Raw genomic sequence first — 24,301 nt, 5'->3', positions numbered from 1 at the left:
GTCACTTCAGGAGGCTAAATCTTATATCTGCTATGGCGGCATCTCGTCAAAAGGCAGAACAATTGGGTTAAAAGTGCAAAACTCAATGTGTCAGTTACCTTGTCTCCAGGAGGTTATGCAACCAGTTTGGATCTTTTTCTTTTTTTACTTTTTTTTTTTTTAAGAAATTGACTTTGTAAGAAAACCTTGAAATTCAGTTTTCCCTTCTCAGAGAGGCTTAGAGACCATGTTACTTATAAAATGTTTTGATTCGTAGGATAATAATATCAAAAGAGGAAAAGAAGACCGTTCTCCAAACTTTAAACCTTCCGTGGTTTTACTCAGCCCTGCCTGTCAGAAGCCTCTGTGACTGTTGTACAAGGCTCCAGATGGCGGCAGGGGTGTTCCTAGTGGAGCGGAAGGAACTGCAAGGTCCTGTGTGACTTCAGGACCTCCTGAAGTGGAGTTCCGCCTGTTAGTCTTCGGAGACGGCAGACGCTGCCAGGATCCTGGCCCCTTGCCGCTGTGGTGCATGGCAGTCCCACTTTCAGTAGCCAGCACCCCCATCTCTTTGCCAGAGGGCTCTTTTGTCACTGGGCACACCGACCCAGAGTCCCAGGGGGTCGGCAGCTCCAGGAGCAGTTCTCAAGGACAGACAGCGGTCGATGTATCAAGACCCCAGCTCCCTCTTCCCTTGCTGGGACAGTGGTGACATGTGATCTGCAGTCTCCGAGACTTCCCCAGTGGAATCAGTCTCACTGTCCCATGCCGGTGGCAAGGAGCCTGATAGCACTGCCTGTTGCCTGCCTCCCCCCCGTCTCACCTTCCCTCTCCCCGACAGGTATTTCACAGTCTCCCAAACGAACTCCTTTTGCTCACATCTTCACGTCAGACGCTGCATCTGGGGCCACCCAAACCGCGGCATTCAGCACTGTGGGTGTGGCACGTGTGTGGCCCCGCCACATTCGCCAGGAATATCAGAGGACGTGCTATCCCTTGGGCATGGCGGGAGCTGCTCAGTGTCGCAGTGCATTTAATAATCATGAGAACCTATGCGTCGTCCCTCAGCTTCCCTCTGGGGAGCACTCTTCTCCCATCCTCAGTCTTTGGGGTAGTGACAGGCTTATGACTCATGCCCAGCCCACGGGAGGGCCATATCTCTCTGGCCACTGTGGCTGGTTCTCCGAGTGCCACTAACCCAAGCCAGACCAATGAGAGGCAACCCCAGGACCTTTGCGGAGCTTTAGGGAAGAGGTGGGCTCTTTGCACGGGCTGGTGATGAGTGGGGTGTAAGCTGGGAGCCACAGGAGAGGGGCCTGCCCACGGCCCACACCCCACATCAGCGCCAAGGAAAGCAGGCTGGGAAATGCAGGGAGAAGGGCCTGGTAACAGTGTTTGCAGCCCAGATCCACCCATGACTGCCCTTGTCACCACGAGTTGCTTTCTGTCACTTGCAGTGTAATTGGTACTGACCATGCTGCTGAACTAGGGGGCATACGGGGTTCCCGTCTCAGAAGTTGCTGTCCTGGTGGGGATGTGCGCTCCTCTGGAGTGTGGGGACACAGAAGAAGCCGTGTTCTGGCGCCGGCCTCCACGTAGGTGACACTGCGAGACTACAGCCTGATGCTGTGTCCTGAGCCGGGTCTGGCGGTGCTGGGAAGGCTGCTTTGCTGGCCTTTTCTAGAAGAGAGGTGTGCAAAGTCCGGGTGGAGGGTGGGGTACGGTGGCAGTGGGAAATGCCAAGATGCAGGTGAGGCGGCTGCCCTGTGCCAGCAGTGCTGTCCTGGAACCCAGTGCCTCAGGAGCCTCACAGGCAGGCATCGGTTGGCAGGGTCTCCACCGAGACTGCAGCAGCACTACGTGGGCACCACCCTGTACCTCGTGGGGGCGGGACCCCAGACCTGGGCTGTCCCCTGACTGACTAATGAGGTGTGACTGTGAAGGGCGACCTGGCCACAGCCATGAAGAGCAGTTGAAACAGGAGTGAGTGCTACTGGTGGCCACAGAGGACGGGGCCAGATGGGACAGGTACAGTGGAGTCTGGGGGTTGCGGGGAATGTGCAGGCACAGGTGTGCTCTGTGGGCGGAGCCATCAAGGTGAGGGCAGGAGAGCCGGGGGCTGTCGGGAGATGGAATTTATGGGGGGGCGGTGGACAGCTGAGGACACTCTGGGGACCTGGGCCAAGGGGACAGAGGAAGCAGGTCGCTTTGACGTGGCCAGGTGATGTGGCTACACAAAGTGCCTGCTTTCAGTTAACCAGCGAGGTGCCCATCGTGGCCCTGCTTCAGGCTGGGGTCTGATCTGATTTGATCATTCCTCGGGAAAGTGATTACTTGGCTGGAAGTAAAGGTTTGCTTTGAGGCTGTGGGAAATGTCCCTGTGTAAAAGAAGCCCCATCAAAATGTCATTGACAGCTCACTCCTTGCATCTCAACCAGCAAGAAGTCTTCCTTTAAACTTTGCTGTTGGGTGTGGGGACGGCTGGGCACTTAGCGAGGGGACGAGGGGGGAGCATGTCCTCCGCGGCCGAAGCTCCGGTATGACTGTCCTCACATCGGCACCCCCTGGGGGCCGTGAGGAATGCAGGCTCCCAGGCCTCACCCCGGACCTGCGTCTCAGCAGCACCCCACAGTGGTTTGCGAGAAGCACCAATTAAATGGATGTCTCCTCGAGTGTCTTCTCAGATCACACCATTTCCTCACCGGATGACAGAGGTGCGGCTCGAGTCATACTGAGAAATGGGACGCCAGCTTCTTGTCACATTCAACTGGTCCTGTGGTCCAAACTAAGCCAATCAGAGCCCTTCTCTGGGAATTTGGATTAGGGGTGTGTGTGTGTGTGTGTGTCACAGAGAAGGAGGGAAACGCACATGTTCTCCTCAGGCGGCTGAATGTATAACGCGTCCTGCCACCTCTTCCACTGGCTGCAGGCCCCTGAGCCAAGGGAGGCGGTTGGTGAGAGTGCGAAGACTGAAGTGGGTGTGTGTGACAGTGGGTAGTGATGGCTTTCATGGCCCGATTCTGGCCCCGTCCTGAAGCACAGCTTCCATCACCCTTGGGTTTTGTGAGGCTCCCCTCTTGTGACGACTTCCTGTGTTGGCTTTGGCTGGTTGATTGGCTTCTGCTACCCCAGCTAACCACGGCAGCTGGGGCCTGGTGGCAGCAGTGGGAACTGACTGTGGTTAGCTTCTGTTGGAGAGATGGTGGCGGCAGGGTGTCGGGCTCACAGAAGGCAGGTGGCGCCAAGGGAGTGGGTGGGTGGGAGGCTGGGGCCACAGCCAGGGCCATGCAACAAGGACATCCAGCAAACACAAACCACGGCCACCGGGGAGTGGCCCGAGCTGTGTCTCTCCCTCCCTCCAGGGGGCGCAATGACTCAGGTCCATCTGTGCTTGTCCCTGAGGCTGCCCTGGGAGCCAGGAGATCGGGCCCCTTTGGCCCCCGCGTGCAGCTGCTTCCCACAAATCAGCACACACGGTAACGTGGTGATTCCCCAACGAAACACCCATTTTATGCCGCTATGAAGAAATCCACGCTGGGCAGCCAACTGTAAAGCTCTGTGTCCTAACCAGAGTGTGGGAAGGGCCTTGGTGGAGGTTATTTATTTGTAGATGGTTCCAGAGTGTGTGTGGGGGAAGCCGCGAAGGCTGAGCTGTCTAGGTCGTGCTGTGGGCGATGGGGGCTCGGCTGTACAGAGAAGCGGTGGAGTGCCTTCCAGAAAGATCCGCAGAGGACCAAGCATGGCAGGGGCATCCACCAACGGGATCTTCTGGGCACCACCCAACCCCCACGTGCTTCCGCTGCACCTGCCCTTGACTGAGCACGTGGCTGAGGAAGGTGGGAAAGCGGAGGACACAGCCTGTACCCTGAGAGGTGGTGCCGTCAGCATCCAGAAGCATCCACAGCTGTGAAGCCAGACAGGGCAGAGGGAACGTCCTGTGTGGCACAAAAAGTGTCTGCTCCAGTCACGACACGTGACAAGTGACATCTTCATCTCCGTACCTGCGTAACCCGGATGTAGCGTCCCCCGCCCACCCCCTTGGAATGTTTGAATAATAAGCTCCAGGGGCATTGCAAATGGGCTTCTGGAAGAATTCCCATTTCAGTCTTTACCAATGGCACAAAGTGGGAACTTCAGGTATAGTAACAAGCAAGGACAAAGCCTCTGAATTTTCTCTCCGCTTTACTGATTTCTGTTTCGTGGAAAATGCACATGGTAGCTTGCCAAATGGCATACATCTCTTTGATAAATAAAAACCAATTGCTGACATATTTCCTGCCTGACAGATCGTTTTCTTAGTTCCTGCCTCATAAAATTTAGGGTGGGGGGATGGCAAATTTCTCATCTACCTGACTGATTTTACTTTCCTATGCTGTCAACAAATGCCTCCTTCGGACTGGGGTCTGCCTGTCGTTTGCAAAGCCTCCGCGCCACCGTTTCTGTGGCCGTTTCTGTGTCCCCGTGAGTCCGTGTGCAGAAGCCTGACTCTGACGTTTCCTCAGTTTTATCAGAGTGGAGTTCTCCTTGTTATTTTTGATTTGTGGTGTGCCTGGCTCTGCCCCCCCGCTGTCTCCACCTGGCAGGTGCCCTCTGATTCACGCGGCACAGTCTCCCAGGCGCCTCCCCCTGGGGCTGACGCTGGGTGTCACAGTGCTGCCCACGAGATGTAGCCATGCCAAGTGGGCTCTGAGATGCCCACACAGGTTGCCTTTTGCTCAGACATCCTGAGACCCACTGGATCTTGTTTCCACAGATCAATGCAGCCCAGAAAAAGATGCAGTGGGGCTGCCTCGTCTGGTGACAGCCGCTCGTGAAAAAGCATGGAGTTTTGCCCAAACACCAGCAGCTCCCGTGTGGGGGAAATCCACCTGTGTCTTGTCTAATAGGACTCTCCAAGCGTCAGGGCGAGGGAGGGAGGTCTCTCCAGGCCCAGCTCAAATGCCACGTCCACTTTTTCCCACCCACATTTGATGAGCCTCTGCTGTCCCTCCACCGCATGCTGTCACAATTACTCGTCCTCCAGGTCCCTTTCCCTCCATTACTGTGCTCGTCACGGTCAAATCTGAGTTTCAGCCAACTGTGGACGTGTCCACCCCTCCTGCTGGAGCACCAGCTCCTTTATGGGGAGGGGCCCTTTCCATTGTCATCTCTTTCCTCTATAGAGCGCTGTTTACAGAGTAATAATGTGTGTTTGTTTAATGAATAAAAGTAGCTAAGGATGAGGTTTATGCAGACCTTGGGGGTCCATGGCCCCCATGACACCCCACATCCATAGCCTCCCTCTCCCGAGTCCTGGTTGCCACTCATTCAGTGCTTGGACCAAACAGATCCAACTTTTGGGGTGGTGGGGCGTGGCACATCACCCACCCCGGATGGACAAGGTCCCTGCCTGTCATCTGCTCCGTGCCTCTACCCTCAGCCACCCTGGAGGCAGGTCTGAAAGCATCAGCTGCCTGGAGAGCAGCTTTTCATAGAGTAAATGTTCTGAAAACTTGGGAAGTTCTGTCTTTATGAATGGAAACCTCCTTTTTCTTTGATGAAATGCTTTAATTTTATTGCTTTCATCTTCTTACAGAAGTAATAGATGTCCATCACAGAAGAGTCAAACCTCACAGTCAGGCCTAATGTACACACAGTCCTACCTGTCACGGAGACGTAAGCATCCCACACCTCGGGGCACAGCCTTCCAAGCCGTTCTTTGTGTGTGTCTGCTTCTCTTTCTCTGTGTAATAAAATTGGGATTCAAACCCTATTTTAAACACGCCATAGGAGCTTGCTACTTAAAGAAATTCCAAAGTGGTTCCGGTTGGGATATGAGTAATCCCCCTGGAATTTATTTGTGCTGCTGACTCAGGCAAAATCTGGAAGTCATAAAGTGCTTATGGTTGGGTGTGTATGTGTCTCATAATCTCTGAAAATTTCTATCTCTGTCTCTGCCTCATATTCATCCATCCATCCATCCACTATCCAGCCATCATCCATCCATCCATCCATCCATCCATCCATCCATCCATCCATCCATCCATCCACTATCCAGCCATCATCCATCCATCCATCCATCCATCCATCCATCATCTATCTATCCATCTATCCATCCATCCATCCATCCATCCATCCATCCATCCATCCATCATCTATCATCCATCCATCCATCCATCCATCCATCCATCCATCATCTATCCATCCATCCATCCATCCATCATCCATCCATCCATCATCCATCCATCCATCCATCCATCCATCCATCCATCCATCATCCATCCATCCATCCATCCAGCCATCCATGATGCATCCATCATCCATTTGCCTCTCCTGTATTTCCTATTGAGTGTTGAGAGGCTGACATGAAGAGACAGGCAGGGATGCCAGGGCTGGCTGGCTTGAGTGCCTTCGCAGGGAGCCTTGCGCAGTCAGTGCCACATATTACTGGTGTTCCCCAAGGACTGGATTACACGGCAGAAGAGGAAGAAGCCTGCTGCACAAATTAAAAATGCTCTATTATTTGCAGCATGGAGCGGACCAGCTGAAGATCAGCATCTTCTCTTTGAACAACATAATTGAATGTCTCTCAGCCTGAGCCCCTCACTGTATTGATTTGAATTAATTATTTGTGCATTTGTAATCTCCTGACTTCCCCTGCCCAGGAGTGCCCCTCCTCCCCAGCCATCACCCCCAAGCCGAGAAGGCTTTCACAGTTGTAGAGACAATCACTCAAGTGGACTCCGATTTTGCTGATAAAGGAGATCCTTCCTTGTAACACTGACGTTCCATTTTATGGGCATTAACATTCTGAGAAGTGACAGTGGTATGCCCTAGTGCAAAGCACTCGTTCATTAGGACCCAGTTTGGTGACGCTGTGGGAGGTGGTGGTGGCGGGGTCCGTGGAGGGGAGCTCAACAGCAGCATGCCTCTTGGTATTTAGGGAGCAGGAGTATTTCAGCTGCCGACAGCTGACCAGGAAGTATGGGTTACGTAGTTAAAGTAGCAGTATGTTGGGAGATTGGGTGGCAGGCACGCTGCAGACCTTCCAAAGCAAGGTGGAAGGAACGTTTTGTATACTGTGCTTTACTGAAAAAAGACACAGAAAAATCAACAATTGCAAGAAAAAAGAAAACTCAGGTTTTCTGCAATTCCACTTCTTCGCTGTGTTCTTCAATCGAAAACTGGGTACATGTTATTCTAAACACCAATGACTTGCCTTGGGAATGGGATTCTGGTTAACTCTAAAACTTCCTTTGCTTTAGGCCTCTTTGGGGACCATTCTGAATGGCCTCAGTGCCTGTGGCCCTGTAAGGCCAGTTGAAGGGCCACAGAGGTCAGAGGCTGCTGGGGGCAGAGGCAGGATGCGGGCGCAGAGGACCATCTGAGTGCCTGTGGATTTGCCCACAGGTACTCACAGACTGTACCTGCAGGAGGCAGGACAGCAGGTGACGGGGTGGTAGGGGTTGTGGGCAAGTGTGGGCACAGCTGCCGTGTGCTGCCTGAAGGACCCGCGTGGGCCACCAAGAGGAGGTGCTGTCAACCAGGGGGCACCTATCCCAGTGGTACAATGTGGGGGCCTCCCCTGGGTGTGGGGCACGGCTCCCCTCAGCCCCCTGCCAGGCCCCCGCTGGGGTGGAGCTTGCCCTCCTCCACCCCTGCCTCCTCGTCCTCATTCTGGCAGCAGTGCTGACCCACAGTCCCTTCAGGCCGACCAGGCGTCCTCACAGGCTGGGACCAGAGCTTCTGAACCACCCTCAGTGCATTTGTCCAAGTTGAAATCAATTGTCTTGTCCTCGGACCCGTCTGCCTTGGGCTGGAAACAAAATCCAAAGGAAAGGGTGTTTTGGGTGGTGAGTCCAGTCCCACGGTATCTGGTTTTGATGGCTACTTGTCCCTCCTGGTCTGTGTGTATCCCAGGAAATTCAGTGCAGGCTGCCTGTTCTCCGTCCTCACCTTGGAGTGCTGCATGAGGGGCCTCGGGGAGCACCTGCCCAGGTGCCCATTGATCCGCTTTATGGACCCTCAGGGGGTGCTGGTCCCCAGGGGGCCCAGGGTCAGAGGGATTTGCTCTGGCCTCCTCTGGACCCTAATTTCTCCTCGGTCTCAGTCTGACTGCCATTTGCTTCTGTTGGAGGTTAAACTCCCACTTTAGGGAACTGGCCCGGCCTCCCCCACCACTTCCCTCTCGGAAATCCTTGGTCCCCAGGAGGAGATGTAGGGCTCTCTGTGCAGAACACAGGGCAGCCCAGGAGCAGCTCCCCACAGCACACCTGCCTCGTCTCCCGGGTGCATCACACCCGGACCAGTGGCTTCCAGGCAGGAGCCTGGCTGACCGTTTCTGCAGGGGCTGGTTCGAGTGATGGGAAATGGCTCCCCAGCTCCAGGGCCCTGGAGTGAGCGATCTGGCACAATATCAGCCCATCATTGACACATCCTTTCCATTCAACCTGGCATCCGGGAAGTGCCTTGTTCTTTTCAAGCACAGAGGGCCCGTATTTAACATGACATTAGCCTGCTGCAGTATTGAGTTAACTATGAAAAGAGATGATCCTTCTGAACAGAAGCACTATCCACCAGACAAAATGATTCAATTTACAGTTCGATTGGCGCTGATCAATAGAAATGAAATGTGAGACAACGTAAGGTACCCACCAGAAACAGCAGGCCAGAGACTGCCTTCTCATGGGCAGCCCAGCCCATCAGCTCTACACTGGGGGTCTCTGCACGTGGGATCGTCCAAATGCACTTCTCTTTTCTCTTTCCCCTCCGATAAATACCGCAGCCTTTGCCAAGGAGTCGGGATGGGCTGGATTCTGCTGAAATAATGAGCAACCCCAGGCTCAGCGGCCTGCAGCCTCCAAGGCTGATTCCTCATCGTGCTGCAATTCCAGTGCTGGCCAGCAGGGGACGCGCCGCGCACCGTAGAAACGCGGGACCGAGGCTGGCCGCGTATTTACCGTCCGGAACGTTGCTAGTCACTATTATCAGAGGAAAAGTGTTTGGGAGGCTGTTGCACTCGCACTGCGATGCCTGGGACTGGAAGCCGTGCACGCCCCTTCTGCCCCCAGCTCACTGTCAGGAACTGATGACGCGGCGCCACCTGCCACAGGACGCCAGGAAGCGCAGTCTGAACACACGCAGGCCCGGAGGAGATGGAGGTATTTGGTGAGCAACATGAATGACAGGCACACTTGTTTAAAACTGGCTGGATTTTCAAGGAAGCCAAGAGAGCTGGCTGCTTAATGCGGCCCTGTCACAGAAGGAAGCATAACGGCCCCCGAGGTGTGTTATACCTTCTTTAAGATGTGTGTTACCTGCCCCAAATACATGTATTTCAGAGGCTCAAAACAATGGAGAGGCTCAATGCATGGAGGAAGAGTGTGGAAAGCCCCATCTTGGCCCCAAATCCCCCTCCAACTGGCAGTGAATCCAGTAACAGTAAATACATCTGGATGTGTAATCTCCAAGTGGGCAAATGGGTTGGTTAATTAGTCTAAACCCAAAGCGGAAAGGCTGGCTGTTGGTTTATATCACACCTCTTCCCAGCCACCTGCTATCCTTCAGGACCCAGGCTGGGGGCTCCTCACTCCTGGCTCCCTGGGGTCCCCTGTCCTTAGGGGACGCTGGGCAAGCGCTCTTCTCCTGTCTGCTGAGTGTGGCCTCGGCCAGGTGTCCTGGGCTGGCCTGTGTCCTGGGCGGCATCCAGGCGAGGGTGCAGCTGGCACAGGGAGCAGGTCACGGCATCCAGGCTGCACTAGGCCCTGAGGCTTAACATTCATACATGGCTGTAGAAAGCTTATTTCAAAGTCGTTTTTTATTCAACTGTTATTCAGCAGTATACAATACAGTTTATAAACAAGTGTCGGACCTTGTTTCCAATGTTTATTTAAAAATAAATATTATTGACAGTGAAGTTTAATTTTGATAAGATGTATCTTTTTAAAATCAAAATGTCTCAAAAGAAATAATTTAATTAAAAAAGGTAAGCCCCCAAAGAAAAAGTAAATAAAAAAATTCCTAACACAATAATCTACTAAAAATATTTTGCTTTGTCAGAAAGGCTGTGACCCAGCATTTTTACATCGTACCCTAAAGACCGTGCAAAATGAAGACGTGGAGGCCGAGTTTAGAACAGAAAAGCACATAGAAGTCGAGAATCATTAATCCCGTGCACTCTGCGTGGGCCAAACTCCACCTTATTTGGAAACTGGATGCATTGTTTCTGGTGTTCTACACTTGTGTAACTTCCCCCAAAACATGATTGATTTTCCACGTGGACTTTGTCATGCTTCACTCAGTCTCTGTGTCCGTCTGCGGCCGGATCCTCACCCGCGCTCTGGGCCGGCCGTGCGGGCCGCGGAGGCGCGCAGGACGCAGGACGGCCTCTGTCAGTGTCCCACCAGCAGGCGAAGGAACTTATGCGCAGCTAACAGGAGCAGGGACAGCAGAGGGTCTGTGGTGTAGGTGGGGCCGGTGCCTGCAGGGGGCGACAAAACGGGCGCGGTTAACGCCTGGTTCAGGAAAAGAAGGGAGCTGCCCATGCGCAGACAGGCCCATGAGCCTTCCGCAGGCCGCGGCCGCTGGACGGGCTGGTGCCGGGTGGCTGCTTCCCGGCAACAATAAAGCGTTTTGCTGATGCTGTTTGTGCACAGACCACGGGTTTCAGGAGCCGGCTGTGGTCAGACACGGGCGCCTGGACTGAAGCAGGGTTGTGCAAGACTAGATCTCAAGTCCAAGTCATGATTTTAGTTGAATAAAAAGACAATATGCTCTCTCCACCCCCGGCCTCCAATACTATGCTGCAAAGTGCCCTCAGCGTTTAAGGCCTAACCACCACCCTCCTCCAGGAAGACTCCAAGATTGCACACAACTCCAGCCCCTCTACCTCTGGCCTGACCTGCATAGCTTGGCACTCAGACACCGTCTCAGGCATCCTGACGTTTCCACGAGTCTTCTTTCCTTCTTTCCGTGCACTGCCAGTCCAGCCCTTAGGCTGGAAGTGAGGAGCTCAGAAACTGCTGGCTGGTGGGGGTGGGTGGGCTAGGGTCCCTGAGGAGAGACTCTCGCACTATTCCCGTGGGAGGTAACTGCCACTTGCTTCTCCAGAGCAGGGGTCTAAGGCAGGGCCCCTGGTGTGACACTGGGACGGTTTCACCCGGGCTGTGCGCCCATCTTTCCATCTGTCTGTCACCAGGGTCTTCATCTGTTGGAGGCCCCTCCCCCCTCTCCTGAGCCTGCCAGCTGGGCTGGAGCTGGAGCCCACAGGAGGCTCCGAGGCCCTTCCTGTCCAGCAGCTGTGGTACCACCTCCACGTAGGTGCCCTCAGGAGCTGCTGCAGGGCGGCCGGATCTGTGGCTGTCCTGACCAGGCGGACGGACCTGCTCCCACCACCTCCTCGTCTCCAGGTGGAAGAGCGATCAGTCTTTTCTACCCAAGGTGTTCTCCCCAACCCCTAACCATTCTTGTTCTGGTGGTAAACTGTCCTTGTCATGCGGTTCACGTCCCAGGCCCGTCTCCCCTGTGAAAGGAGGGGTTGGACCTGGGGGCCCTTCTGCCTTGGGACTCCAGGACTCCTGATGTCCATTTTGGGAAACAAGGCTGTGCTCAGACATCTCAGTGAAAAGGGGTGCAGGCCTCATCCCCAGTTAATCGTTTCCAAACACGGTTCTGAGTGCCGCTGAGGAGCAAAGCGCAGGACGAATGTGCCAACCTTCCCCGTCAGAGATTCATTTTTCAGACAGTCGTCACTGCTGGCCCTCCTTGCAGTGTGACCCGGGTTGACATTCTGCCTTGTGCCAACCATGAACACGAAGGGCCAGGGTGCAGTGGTTGCTCCCCTAATGGGTGCTCCTTTGCCCCTCCTCGCTGTCACTCATCACTGGGCAGGACGAGGCTGGATGTAGTGACGGACGAGGTGATGGATGGCCAGGTGCCTGGGCAGAACTCACCTGGGCTCAGGTGCTCAGAAAACGGGTGCGGCTGGCAGTAGGTGGAAACAACCATCTTGCCACTCTGTGCTGGGCCAGGGCAGAAGCAGCCGGGGCTGGCGGGCAGGAGTGGTGTCCCCCGGGCCAGTGCCTGGGTCTGCAGTGTCTGCTGGTGGATGTCTGTGGGGGACAGCCAGGGTGTGGCTCCTCGGTGGCACCGCATCCACTCCCTGGTACGGCATCACCATGGTGTGGGGCAGGGGCCTGAGAGACAGGCTTCCAGACCAGCTTGCTGTGTGACCTGGGACCACACCATTTACCTCTCTGGGTCTTGTGTCACAATGCATAAAATGAAGATGTACATTTGTGTGGCGTCACCGGGTTGGGGTCCAGATTAAGCCAGATCATGGTGGTAGGTTGCAAACATGGCTCCCACTCCCCTCCTCACTCATCTCTGTGCCCCCAGCATCACGCCCTGTGTAACAGTGCCCTCCCACCCTGACTGGTCTTGACCATATGACTTGCTTTGACCCACAAATATTATCAAGTGTGAAGTGAGCAAAGGCTTGAAAAGTGCTTGTGTGTCAAGGCTTGCCCGTTCTCTGAGACTCTTGGGACCAAGACTGGGCCAGCCTGCTGTAGGATAAGAGCCAGGGGGTGTCCTAACTGAGGCCCCACTAGACCAACCAGCCCCCGGCTGAAAGGCCACTGACCACAGATGCATGAAGAAGTCTGGTAGAGACCAGCAGAAAAGCCGCCTCACTGACCGTCCTGTTATCCAAAGCCACTGTATTTGGGGGTGTGGGTTTCACAGCAAAAGCCAACTGATCCAAGCATGTAAGCAAAAGTGCCCCAGAGTCACCTGCGTGGCAGACAGGTCTCACCGAAAAGGACAGCGTGGTTACTTCCCCAGAACACATTCCTGACAGAATAAGAACAAACTGTCTTCCCAACCATTTCTTTCAACACACAGACATCCACGGACCTTCGGTGAAAGATCCCAGGGTTTGGAATCTCCTGCTGCATCACTCCCAGAGATCCAAACCCTCTCTTTCCCCAATGAATCAGGACAGACCAAGGAAAACTGGCTTCCAGGCTGGCCCAGGAGGCAGAGTGGTCTCGACACCAGAATGGGTTAGATAGAAGTCTGGCAGTCCCGTGTCTCCCCTCCCCAGGTGCTGTCTCCTTGGAGGGACAGTGACAAGGGCTTAGCACTTGGCTGCTGGGCCCCCCGTCCTAGTCCCCACTGTTTCCTGGAGCGAGCCAGTATTGCCCACTGCTGCCTGGGCTCAGCTGAGGTTGGACGTCCTGGCCTGGCCTCTCACTCCCGCCTGTGTTCCAGCGAACGGGGGGCTGCTGTGCTCATGACCTGTCTGTTTCCTCTTTGCAGAGGGGTGCCGGGAATAGCCTGGAACACGGTTATCTGTCCTGAGGGAGTGGAGAAGTGGGCTGCCGGGCGCTGAACGAAGTGTCTCAGGCAGCACTGCCCACTTGTTCTTCGTATGAAACAAGTATCCCCGTTTTGCTAATCATTCTAAAAGAAATCAAGGCTGCGTTGGCTCTGAAGAGTAACTGCTACCATTAAGATGGTGGCAGGATAAGCAGCCCTCTGAGGCCTTTCAAGAGGCCCCCAAAGAACACTATGGGTGCACGAGTCCCCAAGGCACGCAGCAAAGGCGCCAGCCCAAGTGGCTTCCCACTGGGAAATCTTGCCTTTCCATTCATCCAGCAGGACCAGAATTCTAATGGCTTGTCAGAGAGCAGCACGGGAGCCCTGAGGCCACAGCGCCTGGTGATGACAGTGAAGGAGGACGCTATGCTTACACTCTCAGGCCATCCTCTGGGACCCTCGCTCTGACCACACCGTCCGCAGGCCAAGCCTGTGAGTCTGGTTCCTGGGGGGATGCAGGGTGGATGCTGGTCACCCCCACTCTGGCCTGGCCTCCCACAGGCATGGTGGCACTCAGGGGACCACCCCCACTCTGTGTCCTCTGTGCCGTGGACAGGAGACAGCTGCAGCCCTTCCCTGTCGGGGGCGTGGGGCCCCAGGCCTGGCTGGCTCCTTTGCCATTGCAGGCTCACTGGTGGCTTAGGAGCTGCAGCCGGTGACAGTGCCCTGAGTCAGAGGCTGCTCAGAGGCTGCACTGTTTTCCCCTATAGCGTAACAACCGAAACTTATTTCAGGTTTGAGGAGAGCAGAATTCAAATACACTGGAGGCCCGCCCCTGCCACAAACACGAGTATCAGGCTGACCTTGCACTTGGGGAGTCAGAGGGTCAGGGTGCAGGCTGATACCGGGACAGCTGGCCTGGCCCCATCCAGCCCTGTGCCAGAATATTCACACGGTGAATGCAGGTGGCAGAGGGCTGGATGCAGCCACGGGGCCAGTAAGCATCCTTACCCTCACACAAGGATGCCGACCAGGGGCTCGAGGACAGGCACCTCTGTGACAAGTGTCAGCCCGTTCAGCACGCTGGTCAGTTCCTCTTTCCCCTTTGGTCGCCTGAAGTGGGACAGGGCCGGCCAGCTCCAGGTGGCAACAATCTGAGCTTGGCTAGCTTTCATGGGCGGGGCTTAGACATCCACTTAGCCACAGGGACGGAGGGCTGTCTGCCTGCAGCGGCTGGGAACACGGGCTCTTAACCTGTTTCCCGTCCCTCGCCCGCCCGGTCCTGCCCCGACTCATCCTGGCCCTCGCCATGCCTGCGGCATAGAAACCTCCCTCTTGGAGCTTCCTGGGGCCAGGGTGCAAGGAGGCCCTCTCTGGGGGCGGCGGGGGGCAGGGCTGTGGAGTCCAGCAGAGAGGGCACTTACGGTCACCCTAGCCTTGGTCAGGGTATGGTCCAGAAGCGCCCTGCCAGGCCAAGCACACTGCTGGGGGCACTCCTGGTGGCTGGCCCCTCGCGCTTCCTCACCATCTCCACTGTCCCCATCCCTGCCTCATGGGACACAGCACCGTCTCCTACAGAGCCCAGGGGCAGCACAGCGGACTGTCTGGTCTACACAAGGGTCTGACAAATCATAAATTATAATCAAACATGTAAAACTTGGGAGACTTGTACATACAAGCACGGACTTGGCGTCCAGGGAAGACCCTCACCCCGGGTCTGCTGCTCTTCTCAGCAGAGATCCCCACTCGCTGCTCCCTCCTGACCCTGGGCCAGGGGGCTGCCACTCACCTCCTGGCCCCTTGTGCAGTGGGGCCTCCCTCTGCCCGGCCCACTCAGCACCATCCCCCAGCCTGGCCCTTGGTGGCTGGCTGAGTTTGCAGTTTCAGAGCCACCCCTGGGGTAGGATCCAGGAGGCCAGTCCTTTGTCCCTACACTGCTGTGTGACGCTGCTGTGTGACAATGGGGGCTGGTCTCCTTACTCCCACATTCCTGACTGCCACCCATGCCTGCCCCGCCCTGGCTCTCTGCCCTCCTCTGGACCCTGCGCGGGGCAGGCCAGGTGGCCCAGCCGCAGCTGCTGGGAAGAAGCTGCCTTGCAAGGAGGCTGCTTCCCTTGCCAGCATTTTAATTAAAGCCGCTTCGTGGGTATTTATTCAAAAGGAGTCAGCGAGGAATAATCGAATACTAACAGAACTGGATAGAATTCACTTGTGCCATAGAATTAATGTGTGCTGGTAACTAGGACAAAAACTCAGAGTAGCAAATGCCATTGGGTTTTAAAGGAAACAGATATTTGGAAGAAAAGGTGAGTGTGGGAGACAGAAGTGCAAACTGCGGACGAGATGGGGGTCCCTCGGTCCTGTTCTGACCCCACCCTGCTGGCCTGGCCTGCCCCTGCCTTAGGCAGCTGGGTTTGAAGACAAATCTCCTAGCGGGTGACAGTATGTCCACCGGGGTGATGCCCACGGCAGCCTCAGTGGCCAGTGGGAGGAGCCTGAATGCTCCCTGGGGAGCAGGGGGCCGGGGCGGGTGTCACATGTCCATCTTAGCCATTCCTCACTGTGCATTCTCTCTCTCTCTCTCTCTCTCTCTCTCTCTCTCTCTCTCTCTCTTTCTCTTTCTCTTTCCCCTCGCCATGGCCTGAGTTCAGCAGTGGCCCCTCTCCGAAGCATTTTCCTGCCCCATTGTCACCCTGTGCCCACCTGTTTCCTTCACACACACCTGGAAAACTCACCTAAGGTGCAAGACCTTTATGGGTTCCTTCTGCCCACAGGAGGAAGAGCCACCACCTCACAGGAGGAAGAGCCACCACCTCAGTGCCATGCCACAGTTGGGACTTCTCTGGAATCTTCCCCAACAATGGCACCCTCGCTGTCCCCCTGCCACCAGCCCTGCGCTCTGGACCACCTTTCTCAAGCACCTTGCAAGCACCTTGAGGAGACACCGGCTCACCCTACAGAACCAGTAACCCCTCCTTTTCCTTCGTACAGGTCTGACCGGTGCCTCAAGCCTGGAGCAAGTGCTGCCTTCAAGAAGCCCTCCCAGAGCTGTCCCCTAGGGTGGGGTCAGGAAGAGCTGCCGGCAAGCAAAGGAGCCGGGACTAGATTCCCAGGGACCGGGCTCGCTGCACTCAGGGCTGCTCCAGCCCTGCCCACACCAGCCGCCTGACCGCAGGGAAAGGCCTGTTTACCATTTTTATTAAGTGATGCCATTGAAGGATCATTTGGGGCAAGACTTCATTTCAAAAGAAACAGAAAGCTGGGAAGGAGCTAGCAACAAAGTTGGCCAGATTAAAAAGCCATCATGTATGTTAAACGCAGATAAAGTCTCATCGCAGGAAGCAGCGTGGGGCTCGGGCCCGGCCGAGGCACTGAGAGGTGGTGTCTGTGGATAGAAGTCACACTGTGTGGGTTCACATCCCAGACCAGCCATTTATCTCAGCCCAGCAAACGTGGGCACTCAGTGCTCTAGGAAGGCAACTCAGGGTGTGGGGCCAGGCCTCGGCCTCCTTGCCCTGCTCAGCCGAGAACAGGCAGGGATGGCAGACCAGAGGCCTGAGGTCCGGGGAGGAAGGGCGGTGGTCCCTGAGGCTAGCGCGGCCAGCGGCCCTCATGCAACACACAGTGGCCTCTCCTCTAGCTTTCGCCTCGAGGACACCTGCATCTTTCTGTTTCACACTGAGGACTTTTCTTTAGAAACACAATTTAACTAGAAAGGTTAACACATTTTAATTGCCCAGGGATGTGCTCTGAAAATTCTAGAACATGTGCTCATTAAATAAAATGAGCACAGAGGAGCTGCCCAGGATATGCCACGCATTAAAACATGACCCTGCAGACCAGAAGGCATTATAAATTACTGCCATGTGTGTTTTTTTGTTACATTCGTCTTTCAATGTGAATAGTTACTCATCTGCCCACCTGGAGATTTAATTGTTTAAATGCTTGAAAAATTAAATCTACATTAATTTTACTTGCACAATAACCATCAAATCTTGGCCGGGCTGCATCCACCAGGGTGCCCAGTGTTGTGCAGATGGAGGGGTCCCCTGCTTCCACCCTCACCAGAGTGATGGTGGTGCCATCTGAAGGCTGAGGGCTTGGGGGAGCTGGGGACTGGCTGTGTCCACCTGTGCCACCCACCCCTCCTGTGGCCCAGGGACTGCAGAGGGAAACGACCGGCTTGGAATTCTCACCAAGCTAGTCTGTGCCATGCCACTGCCTGGGACTCTTCTCCCTGAAGCCTCCTTCTTGGAACATAGAGGCCCAGCATGCAGTGTCCAGGCACAGGGAATGCCAACCCCCCATGTCTGCAGCCCCAGCCGCTCGTCCTGCATCCCACACGCGCACACCTTCCCATTCATGTTTCAGCCATGTATCCACTCACCCTGCCATCCCCCACTCGCCCCTCCATCACCTTCCTTCCATTCTCCCACCCTCCCCCGTGCTCTCAGCCATCCAGTCCCACATCCTTCCCTTTGCTCACCCACCATGTCCCACCCACCCATCCATCCAAGTAGTTAGTCCACTCTCTCATCTCCTGGCTGGATCGCTGCCTCTCAGGTGGTCTCCCACATCCACTCTGCCCCCACCCCTCCAATCTCCACACTGCAGCCAGTGCCATTTCCAAAAGCATCATGCCCTGCCACCCACTTGTTCCCCAGCCTGTTGCCCCTGTCATCAGGCCCTACGGGTTCGACTCCTGAGCTACTACTCATGCCACTGCGCCCCAGCCAGTTACTTTTGGTCAGGCCTTTGTCCTTGCTGGCTCCCTCCTGCCACAGGATCTTTGCACATGCTGTTTTCCTCTTCCTGAAAGGCCCTAACCTCTCTCCTTACTGAGCGTCTCTCCTTACTCTTAACCATCTTTCAGATTATGACTCAAGCGTCACTCCCTCAGGGACCCTTCCATGACTGGTCAAGCCCCCCCTATTCTTAGTTCCCATAGCCCATGGGTCTGTCCTTTAGAGCACCAGCCACAGGCTGTGACTCTGGGTGGCTCTAAGGCTAGAAACGGAGAATTTGTTGGCATCCAAACCCTGGCTTGCCTCCCAGCCACTAGCCGAACAGTAAAGAAGGTGGGAAATGTCAGGAGGAAGGATGAAGTGCTTAGGAACGGCGGGGAGTCAGACTTCCTTCTCAACTGTTCTCAGCCTCGGGTTCACACTACGTCTCTTCCACCACAGTGGGCATCTCCCAGATGACTGACGGGCACTCGGTGTCCCACTGGGTGCCCTCAGGACGCGCCCAGTTTACAGTCGGCCTTCATGGACCTGAGTGGTCTGCGTCCTGGCAACATGGTCACTTCTGGGCTTCATGGAGCAGAGCCCACGGGCATGGGTGCCTGGGTGAGGGGAAAGCTTTTGAAACATCCACTTTCACTCTATTTTGTACAGACACCAGGCCCCCAAACACTCCCCTTCAACCATGAAAACCAGAAGCCAGTCCAAAGAGCTTTGCTATTTCAGTCTGGAGAGCAGTAATAATGCAACAGAACAACCAATACTTTCCAGAAACTGCCTCACCCGGAACCACCAACTTATGGACAAGCTTCCAGGGCCATCTCATGGAAGGCACCCAAGCACAGTGCGGCCTCATGCTCCGTCTGGCGGCTGGGCACTTCCTGGGCATATCCTTGGTATGGACAGCACACCTTCCTGGGAGCACCAAAGCCATGGGTAAGCAGGAACAGGTGGGGACCAGCAATTACAGGACGGGCCTGTCACCTTAAACTTTCCCGCAGCCCCTACATAACAAAGGGAAGCCTGTCACTGCTGTGGGTCTGAGTTTCCAACAGATGCCTGGTAGCAATCAACAAAGCACAGGGAACAGGAAAGATGAGACTTTTTGCCCTCTGTGCTGCAAAGGCATGTTAACACTGAGCCAGCATCTCCCATAAAACTCAAGGGCTCAGGCCACAGCCAAGCGCTTGCCTCTGCCTGCTAATCTGTACCGTATTGCAAAGGCACTGGACTTCACTTATCCCCACAGATGCTGGCAGAAGCTTAATATTCAGAGCTTTGAATTGTGTACCTGGAGGAAGTGATGAGAAGCTCCTGGTGGGTGTGGCTCCCAGGCCATTTAGAAAGGCTGGCTCTCCACCCCTGCTGGGGCGGGGTCTGCGCTCCAGGAGGGGCCTGTTTGATGAAGTGAGGCAGGAGGAGTTACGGAAAGCAGCAGCGAGGAGGGACACCCAGGAGACAGACGGCACTCAGGGCTCCGTAAAAGGCAAGTTCCGTAATATTACTTCTCATGCTCATAATCCATAGTGCGCCTGTTTTAGTCCTAATTTAGGGTCTCCTTGTTGCTGACAGAATGGCTGTGCAGGTAGCCAACTGACCACTCCATTTGGTGTGACCAATCCATGGGGTACAGGGCAAGGGGGAAGGCAGGCCTCCAGATGCTTTCTTGGGACTGACCTAAGCAGTAAGACTAAGCCCCAGGTGCCTCTTTCAAGTCTGAAACCACACACCACCTCCAGGCAGCCTCTCCTGATTGCCCCAGCTGGATCGGGTTATCCCTCCTCGGGACTCCCATTGATACAGATGGCTTTGTCCTGGAGTTGCAGGGGGGCTGGAGGCCCCTGAGCTGGCTCATGGCTGCCATCCTGGTTCCTGTTTGTGGCAGTCACATGACTGGCTGATGAGAGGGTGGTATGTGGCTGATAATCCCCCACGTTGGCCGCTGTCAGGGAGGATGCAGCATCTCTTGTCAGCTGTGAGGCCCAGCCATTTCCTGTATGAAATCCTTTACTTTTCTCTTTCAGATGCTCAGAGAGCCTCATCTCTCCTCTCTGGGACAACTTCTGCCAGATTTATTTTCTCTTTAATTATGATCTTCATGTCACATCAGAGCTTGAGGGAAGAGTGGACGGTGTATTTGAGGCAATGGTTTTCAGGTCCTCATGGACCCGGGGAACTGGGAAGAGCCTCTGACAGACGGCGCCTGGCCCTGCTGGCCTAGCTGGAGACCCTCCCCACGGCGGGCATTCTCCTGGTCACCCCGGCCACACCAGCTCTGTCATCACCTGGAGCATGGGTGACCCTGAGTGCCTTCACCTTGTCCACAGCCCCCTTTGTTCACAGTTTATGGTTGCCATGGTGACACCCGAGCATGCTCCTCTTGATGGCTCCCAGCAGAAGCAGCCTCTCGAAAGCCGTCACACCCATGGCTTTGGCTGTCTTTCTCTCATTATTAATTGAAATATTGAGAGCCAGTTCTCTGTGGGCACCAGGCATCTGTTTGCCACATCCAGCTGGCTCTCTGTAGGGGCCAGGGCGCCTCTCCTTGGAGCCAGGGCCCCAAGGCTAATTAGAGGTTCACACGCCACAGACCTGATCCCTGAGTCCCTGCGGAGGGGAACCTCTTCCCAACATACAAGCCATTCAGTGGCAAATGGTATTCTTTTGAGGCCGATCTGGGCTTCACCTTTCCCAGTTAGAAGGGTTTGTCTGGAAGACATTCTGTTTTGTTTTCTCTCTCTCTCTCTCTGTCTCTGTTTCTCTCTCTGTCTCTGTTTCTCTCTCTCTCTCTCTCTCTCTCTCTCTCTCTCTCTCTTTCTAGAAACAGCAACCAGCAACAAAGTGTTCATGAAAAATAGGTCAGCATTCAGATTAATTAGGAGCTGGATTTACGGACGTGGCTAAGAAGGGGCCCAGTCCCCCGTGCGGGTTCTGTGGTGCTAATCCAGCCACGTTATTTTTAAGCACAAATATCAAAATGTCTCTTGACAAATGAGACAAGAAATGAATGAGTTTTTGCACATAAACTTTTAGTGCAAAATCCGTATTTGGCTGCATTGGGCACAGGAAGGGTTTTCTGGCCCGGCTGTGCAGCAGCTGAAGGGTGAGGACTCGTGTAAACCCCCTGCCCCCTTCCTGGCATTGCCACAGCATCTGGCTTAAAAAACAGAACACAGCGTTGTCAGGACTTCTGACTTTCTTCCAGGAGCAATTGCTTAACAGGTGACTATATGGGGAGGTGGGCTAGGGCCATCCCTGAAGTTGCCAATCTGAAACAGCCAGAGATCCACCTGCCACAGGCCTGGGATGACCTTGTTAATTACAAACTCAGCCCTGGGTTTGCCCTGGGCGGAATCCAGCTTCCTCCCTCTGAGAGCTGGGCTATTCCCCTGGTGGCCCCCAAACGCACCACCCACTTTTCTCCAGTCTGCTCTGAGCCCCTGGACGCTGGGCCCATAGGCTGTATCACCCGGGCCCCCATGCCCTCAGCTCCCAGGAGGCCTCGGCCAGTGGGAGGCCCTGACAGGAGACTGGAGGGCAGGAGGAAATGAGGCCCTTGCTGGGCCCCTGCGGGTTGGCTGTGTCCCTCTACCACGGCCACAGCTCTGGTCAGGCAGGCGTCTCCATCCACTAGCAGGTCTGGGTTCTGCAAACTGCTTCCTCCCCTTGCCCCTTTAGGCCAGGGGTGCCAATGGCTCTTACAGCTGCCAGTCCTGGGTACCGGCACACATCCTTTCTTGGCGGCCCTACCCTTGCCAGCACCTTTAAACATACTCTTACAACCTCTCCTCTATGACCCTGTCTGAACGTGCCCTCTGCGTTGCCAGCACCTTGACTGCCACACTCTGCAAACGCTCTTGCCTGTTGCCTGCACCGGGCCTTCCTGGTCCCTCCCCTCTCAGAGGCTGAGAGCTGTGCGCTCCCTCGCTGGCTCATGCCGCTGGCAGCTCCGGGCCATCAGCTCACCTGCTGCTTCCAGGGGACACTTAGCAGGACCGAGCACTGTTCAACCACAAGGCCCCACAGAAGGTTATCAGTGCTTGTCACCTGGACGTGGTCTGCAGGCTCCACCCTTCAACAGCCCACCGCCTCGGCAGCCTTCAGGGGTGGGGCCAAATGGGACACTTAAGATGGCATGGGTCCCTCCTTGGGGTCATGGCCATTCGGGTATGTTTGTGGATGACAAGTCATCTAACGCACTTCTCCAGGCACAGAGATGCCCATAGCACAGTGACTTTTCCAAGAGCTTCCCCCAGAGAGCAAGGGGCACAGGCTGTCTGGCCCCCGCCTGAAGGCCCATCTTCCTGGTCTCCTGAGGGGGGCTGGAGACAAACTTCTATCTGAGACGGGTCTGCATGGTTTTGGCATGTTTGGGAGCTGGCAAGGGTTTTGGGGTGACAGAGACATTAGGGGCCACCACACCCCTACAGCACTACCCTGTCACTCTGGTGGGAGCCCCGCTGGCGATGCTTTCTGGAGGGAAATGAACACGACCTGCCACTCCAGGGCTGGCAGGAGAGCCCCCGGCCTGGCTGCTGCCCTGATCTACATGGGCTGGCAGACGTCCAAGGTCCTTGCTGGGATACCCTGGGCACTGTGCCATCAGAACAGATCTTCCAGAAAGAAGGGCACCTTGCACGAATGGGTTCCCTGCTGGGGGGCTGAGCTGTGCCCTGTGGCCGGCCCAGAGAGTGCAGATTTGACCAGCCATGCCAGGATAGCGAGATCAGCCCTGGTTGGGGAGAGGAGCCTCAGCAGGAAGGAGCCTGACCGTGGCCTCGTTAGCGTCTGTGTGAGTACCACCAAGTTCACGCTCAGAGATCTCGTTCCCGTGGCGCTTCCCGACTAAAGCTTTTAACACGGTCCCTGTTGCCTCCACAGGTTGGCCTTGGCCTTCAACAGCCAACGACCCAGCTTTATCTCCCTCCTTTCCAGCCAGAGCAGGTAATGGCCATGGTGATAATAATGAACATTTATACAGAGATTTCCATACTGAGCTCCCTCTCAGGTCAGGGATTACCACGTCTATTTCACAGAGGAAGGCATACATTCAGAGATGGTAATCCAGTTGCCCAAAGTCACACAGCCTGTAAATGGTGGAGGCACCACGCCCATCGGGGCTTCTGCCTTCCAAAGCCTCTGCTTTGCCCAGAGGAATGTTCCAGACTGAGACATACATGGTTCCTTGCTGGGGTCCAAGGGATGGCGCAGAAGGGTCTTCACCAACAATATCAACTAAGCGAATCACTCTACAAGTCAATAAGCACTTTTCCAGTATACCTACTGTGTGCTAGACAAAATGGCTAAGTTTCCCCAAGACTCACACTCCCCTTCTACTGTGAAGAGATGAGGATGGAGCAGCTGCCAAGATGAGAACCGCATTTCCCAAGCTGCCTTGCAGCTATGTTGGCCAAGGTGACTGAGTTCTGGCCGATGAATATGGGTAGAAGTGATATTTACCATTTCTCAGCCTGGCCCTTAAAAACTTCCCTTGCCACTCTCTACACCTGCTTTACTCTGAGAGAATTAAGCCCTACCAAAATGATTCCAGAGGCTATCATCTCAATTTCCAAGAAAGACACTTAGTGCCCTTCTGAATGCATAAGAAGCCAGTTCATTGTATACAATGTAGCCTCCGACAGAGGGGGTGCGGTTCTCTCCCAGAGCTGGACTGAGAAGTGCAGCTTCTCATTCTCTTCCCTTGTCTGTTGGTTACATATTGATGCTGGGCGTGATCGTGGAAGCCACTTGTGAAGATGGCAGAGTCTGTCAGCCTGGGTCCCTGAATGCCTGCACGGAAAGGACCCACCCCAACTCCACAGCAGGACTTGATGTGAACCAGGAATAACACACTTGGACTGGGTTAAGCCACTGGCATTTGGGGGTTTATTTGTCACAGTAGCTAGTGTTATCTTAAACGAATACAGAGGATAGAGTTCCAAGTCAGTTGGGAGCCTGGTGCTGTTGGGGAGAGGCCACCCACAAGTCCCAGATGACTCATTTCCCCCTGCGGAGCCTGGGGGAAGCCTTGTGCAGTGCTGTGGTGCCCGAGAGGGACAAGCCCTACAGGTCCAGCCGGTGGCCAGAGCTGCATGGACAGGCCCCACTGGGCTGTCACCTGAGTGAGAAACAACTGGGCTCTAATGGAAGACAGAGTTCGAACCTGAAGAATCAACCAGGAGGTGGGCTAGGATGCCCATCACCTGCCCTCCAGCAGGAGAGCCCCGGAGCCCGTGAGGCGGGCAGCGGGTGGCCTGTGGTCCACTCACCAGGAAGGTGTA

The 24,301-nt window shown here is 55.1% G+C and overlaps 1 protein-coding gene and 1 long non-coding RNA gene across 9 annotated transcripts in view; one reads left to right on the top strand and one right to left on the bottom strand.

The window, feature by feature from the left end:
- Positions 1-24,081, top strand: part of LOC141567533 (uncharacterized) — a 32,394-nt gene extending 8,313 nt beyond the window's left edge. Inside the window, exons 3-6 of one of the 7 annotated variants that reach the window (XR_012490246.1) lie at positions 16,270-19,506; positions 20,045-22,812; positions 22,902-22,964; positions 23,765-24,081. This is a non-coding gene — a long non-coding RNA (uncharacterized LOC141567533). Of the gene's footprint in view, positions 1-16,269; positions 19,507-20,044 lie in introns of all 7 variants that reach the window. The other 6 variants (XR_012490244.1, XR_012490241.1, XR_012490245.1 and 3 more) reach the window with 6 other exon arrangements.
- VSTM2B (V-set and transmembrane domain containing 2B) overlaps positions 1-24,301 on the bottom strand; it is a 32,821-nt gene that overhangs the window by 3,049 nt on the left and 5,471 nt on the right. The window contains exon 6 of one of the 2 annotated variants that reach the window (XM_074314963.1): positions 9,761-10,438. The exons of the other annotated variant lie outside the window; for it this stretch is intronic. Coding sequence (XP_074171064.1) covers positions 10,350-10,438 — 89 coding nt within the window. The 3' untranslated portion in view covers positions 9,761-10,349. Of the gene's footprint in view, positions 1-9,760; positions 10,439-24,301 lie in introns of those variants that run through there. 2 annotated transcript variants of the gene reach the window in all.

The sequence above is a fragment of the Rhinolophus sinicus genome, linkage group LG11, assembly GCF_036562045.2.
Source record: "Rhinolophus sinicus isolate RSC01 linkage group LG11, ASM3656204v1, whole genome shotgun sequence".
NCBI classification, from domain to species: Eukaryota; Metazoa; Chordata; class Mammalia; order Chiroptera; family Rhinolophidae; genus Rhinolophus; species Rhinolophus sinicus.
The sequence above is the reverse complement of the archived record's forward strand: the minus strand, read 5'-3'. Positions and strand labels throughout refer to the sequence as shown.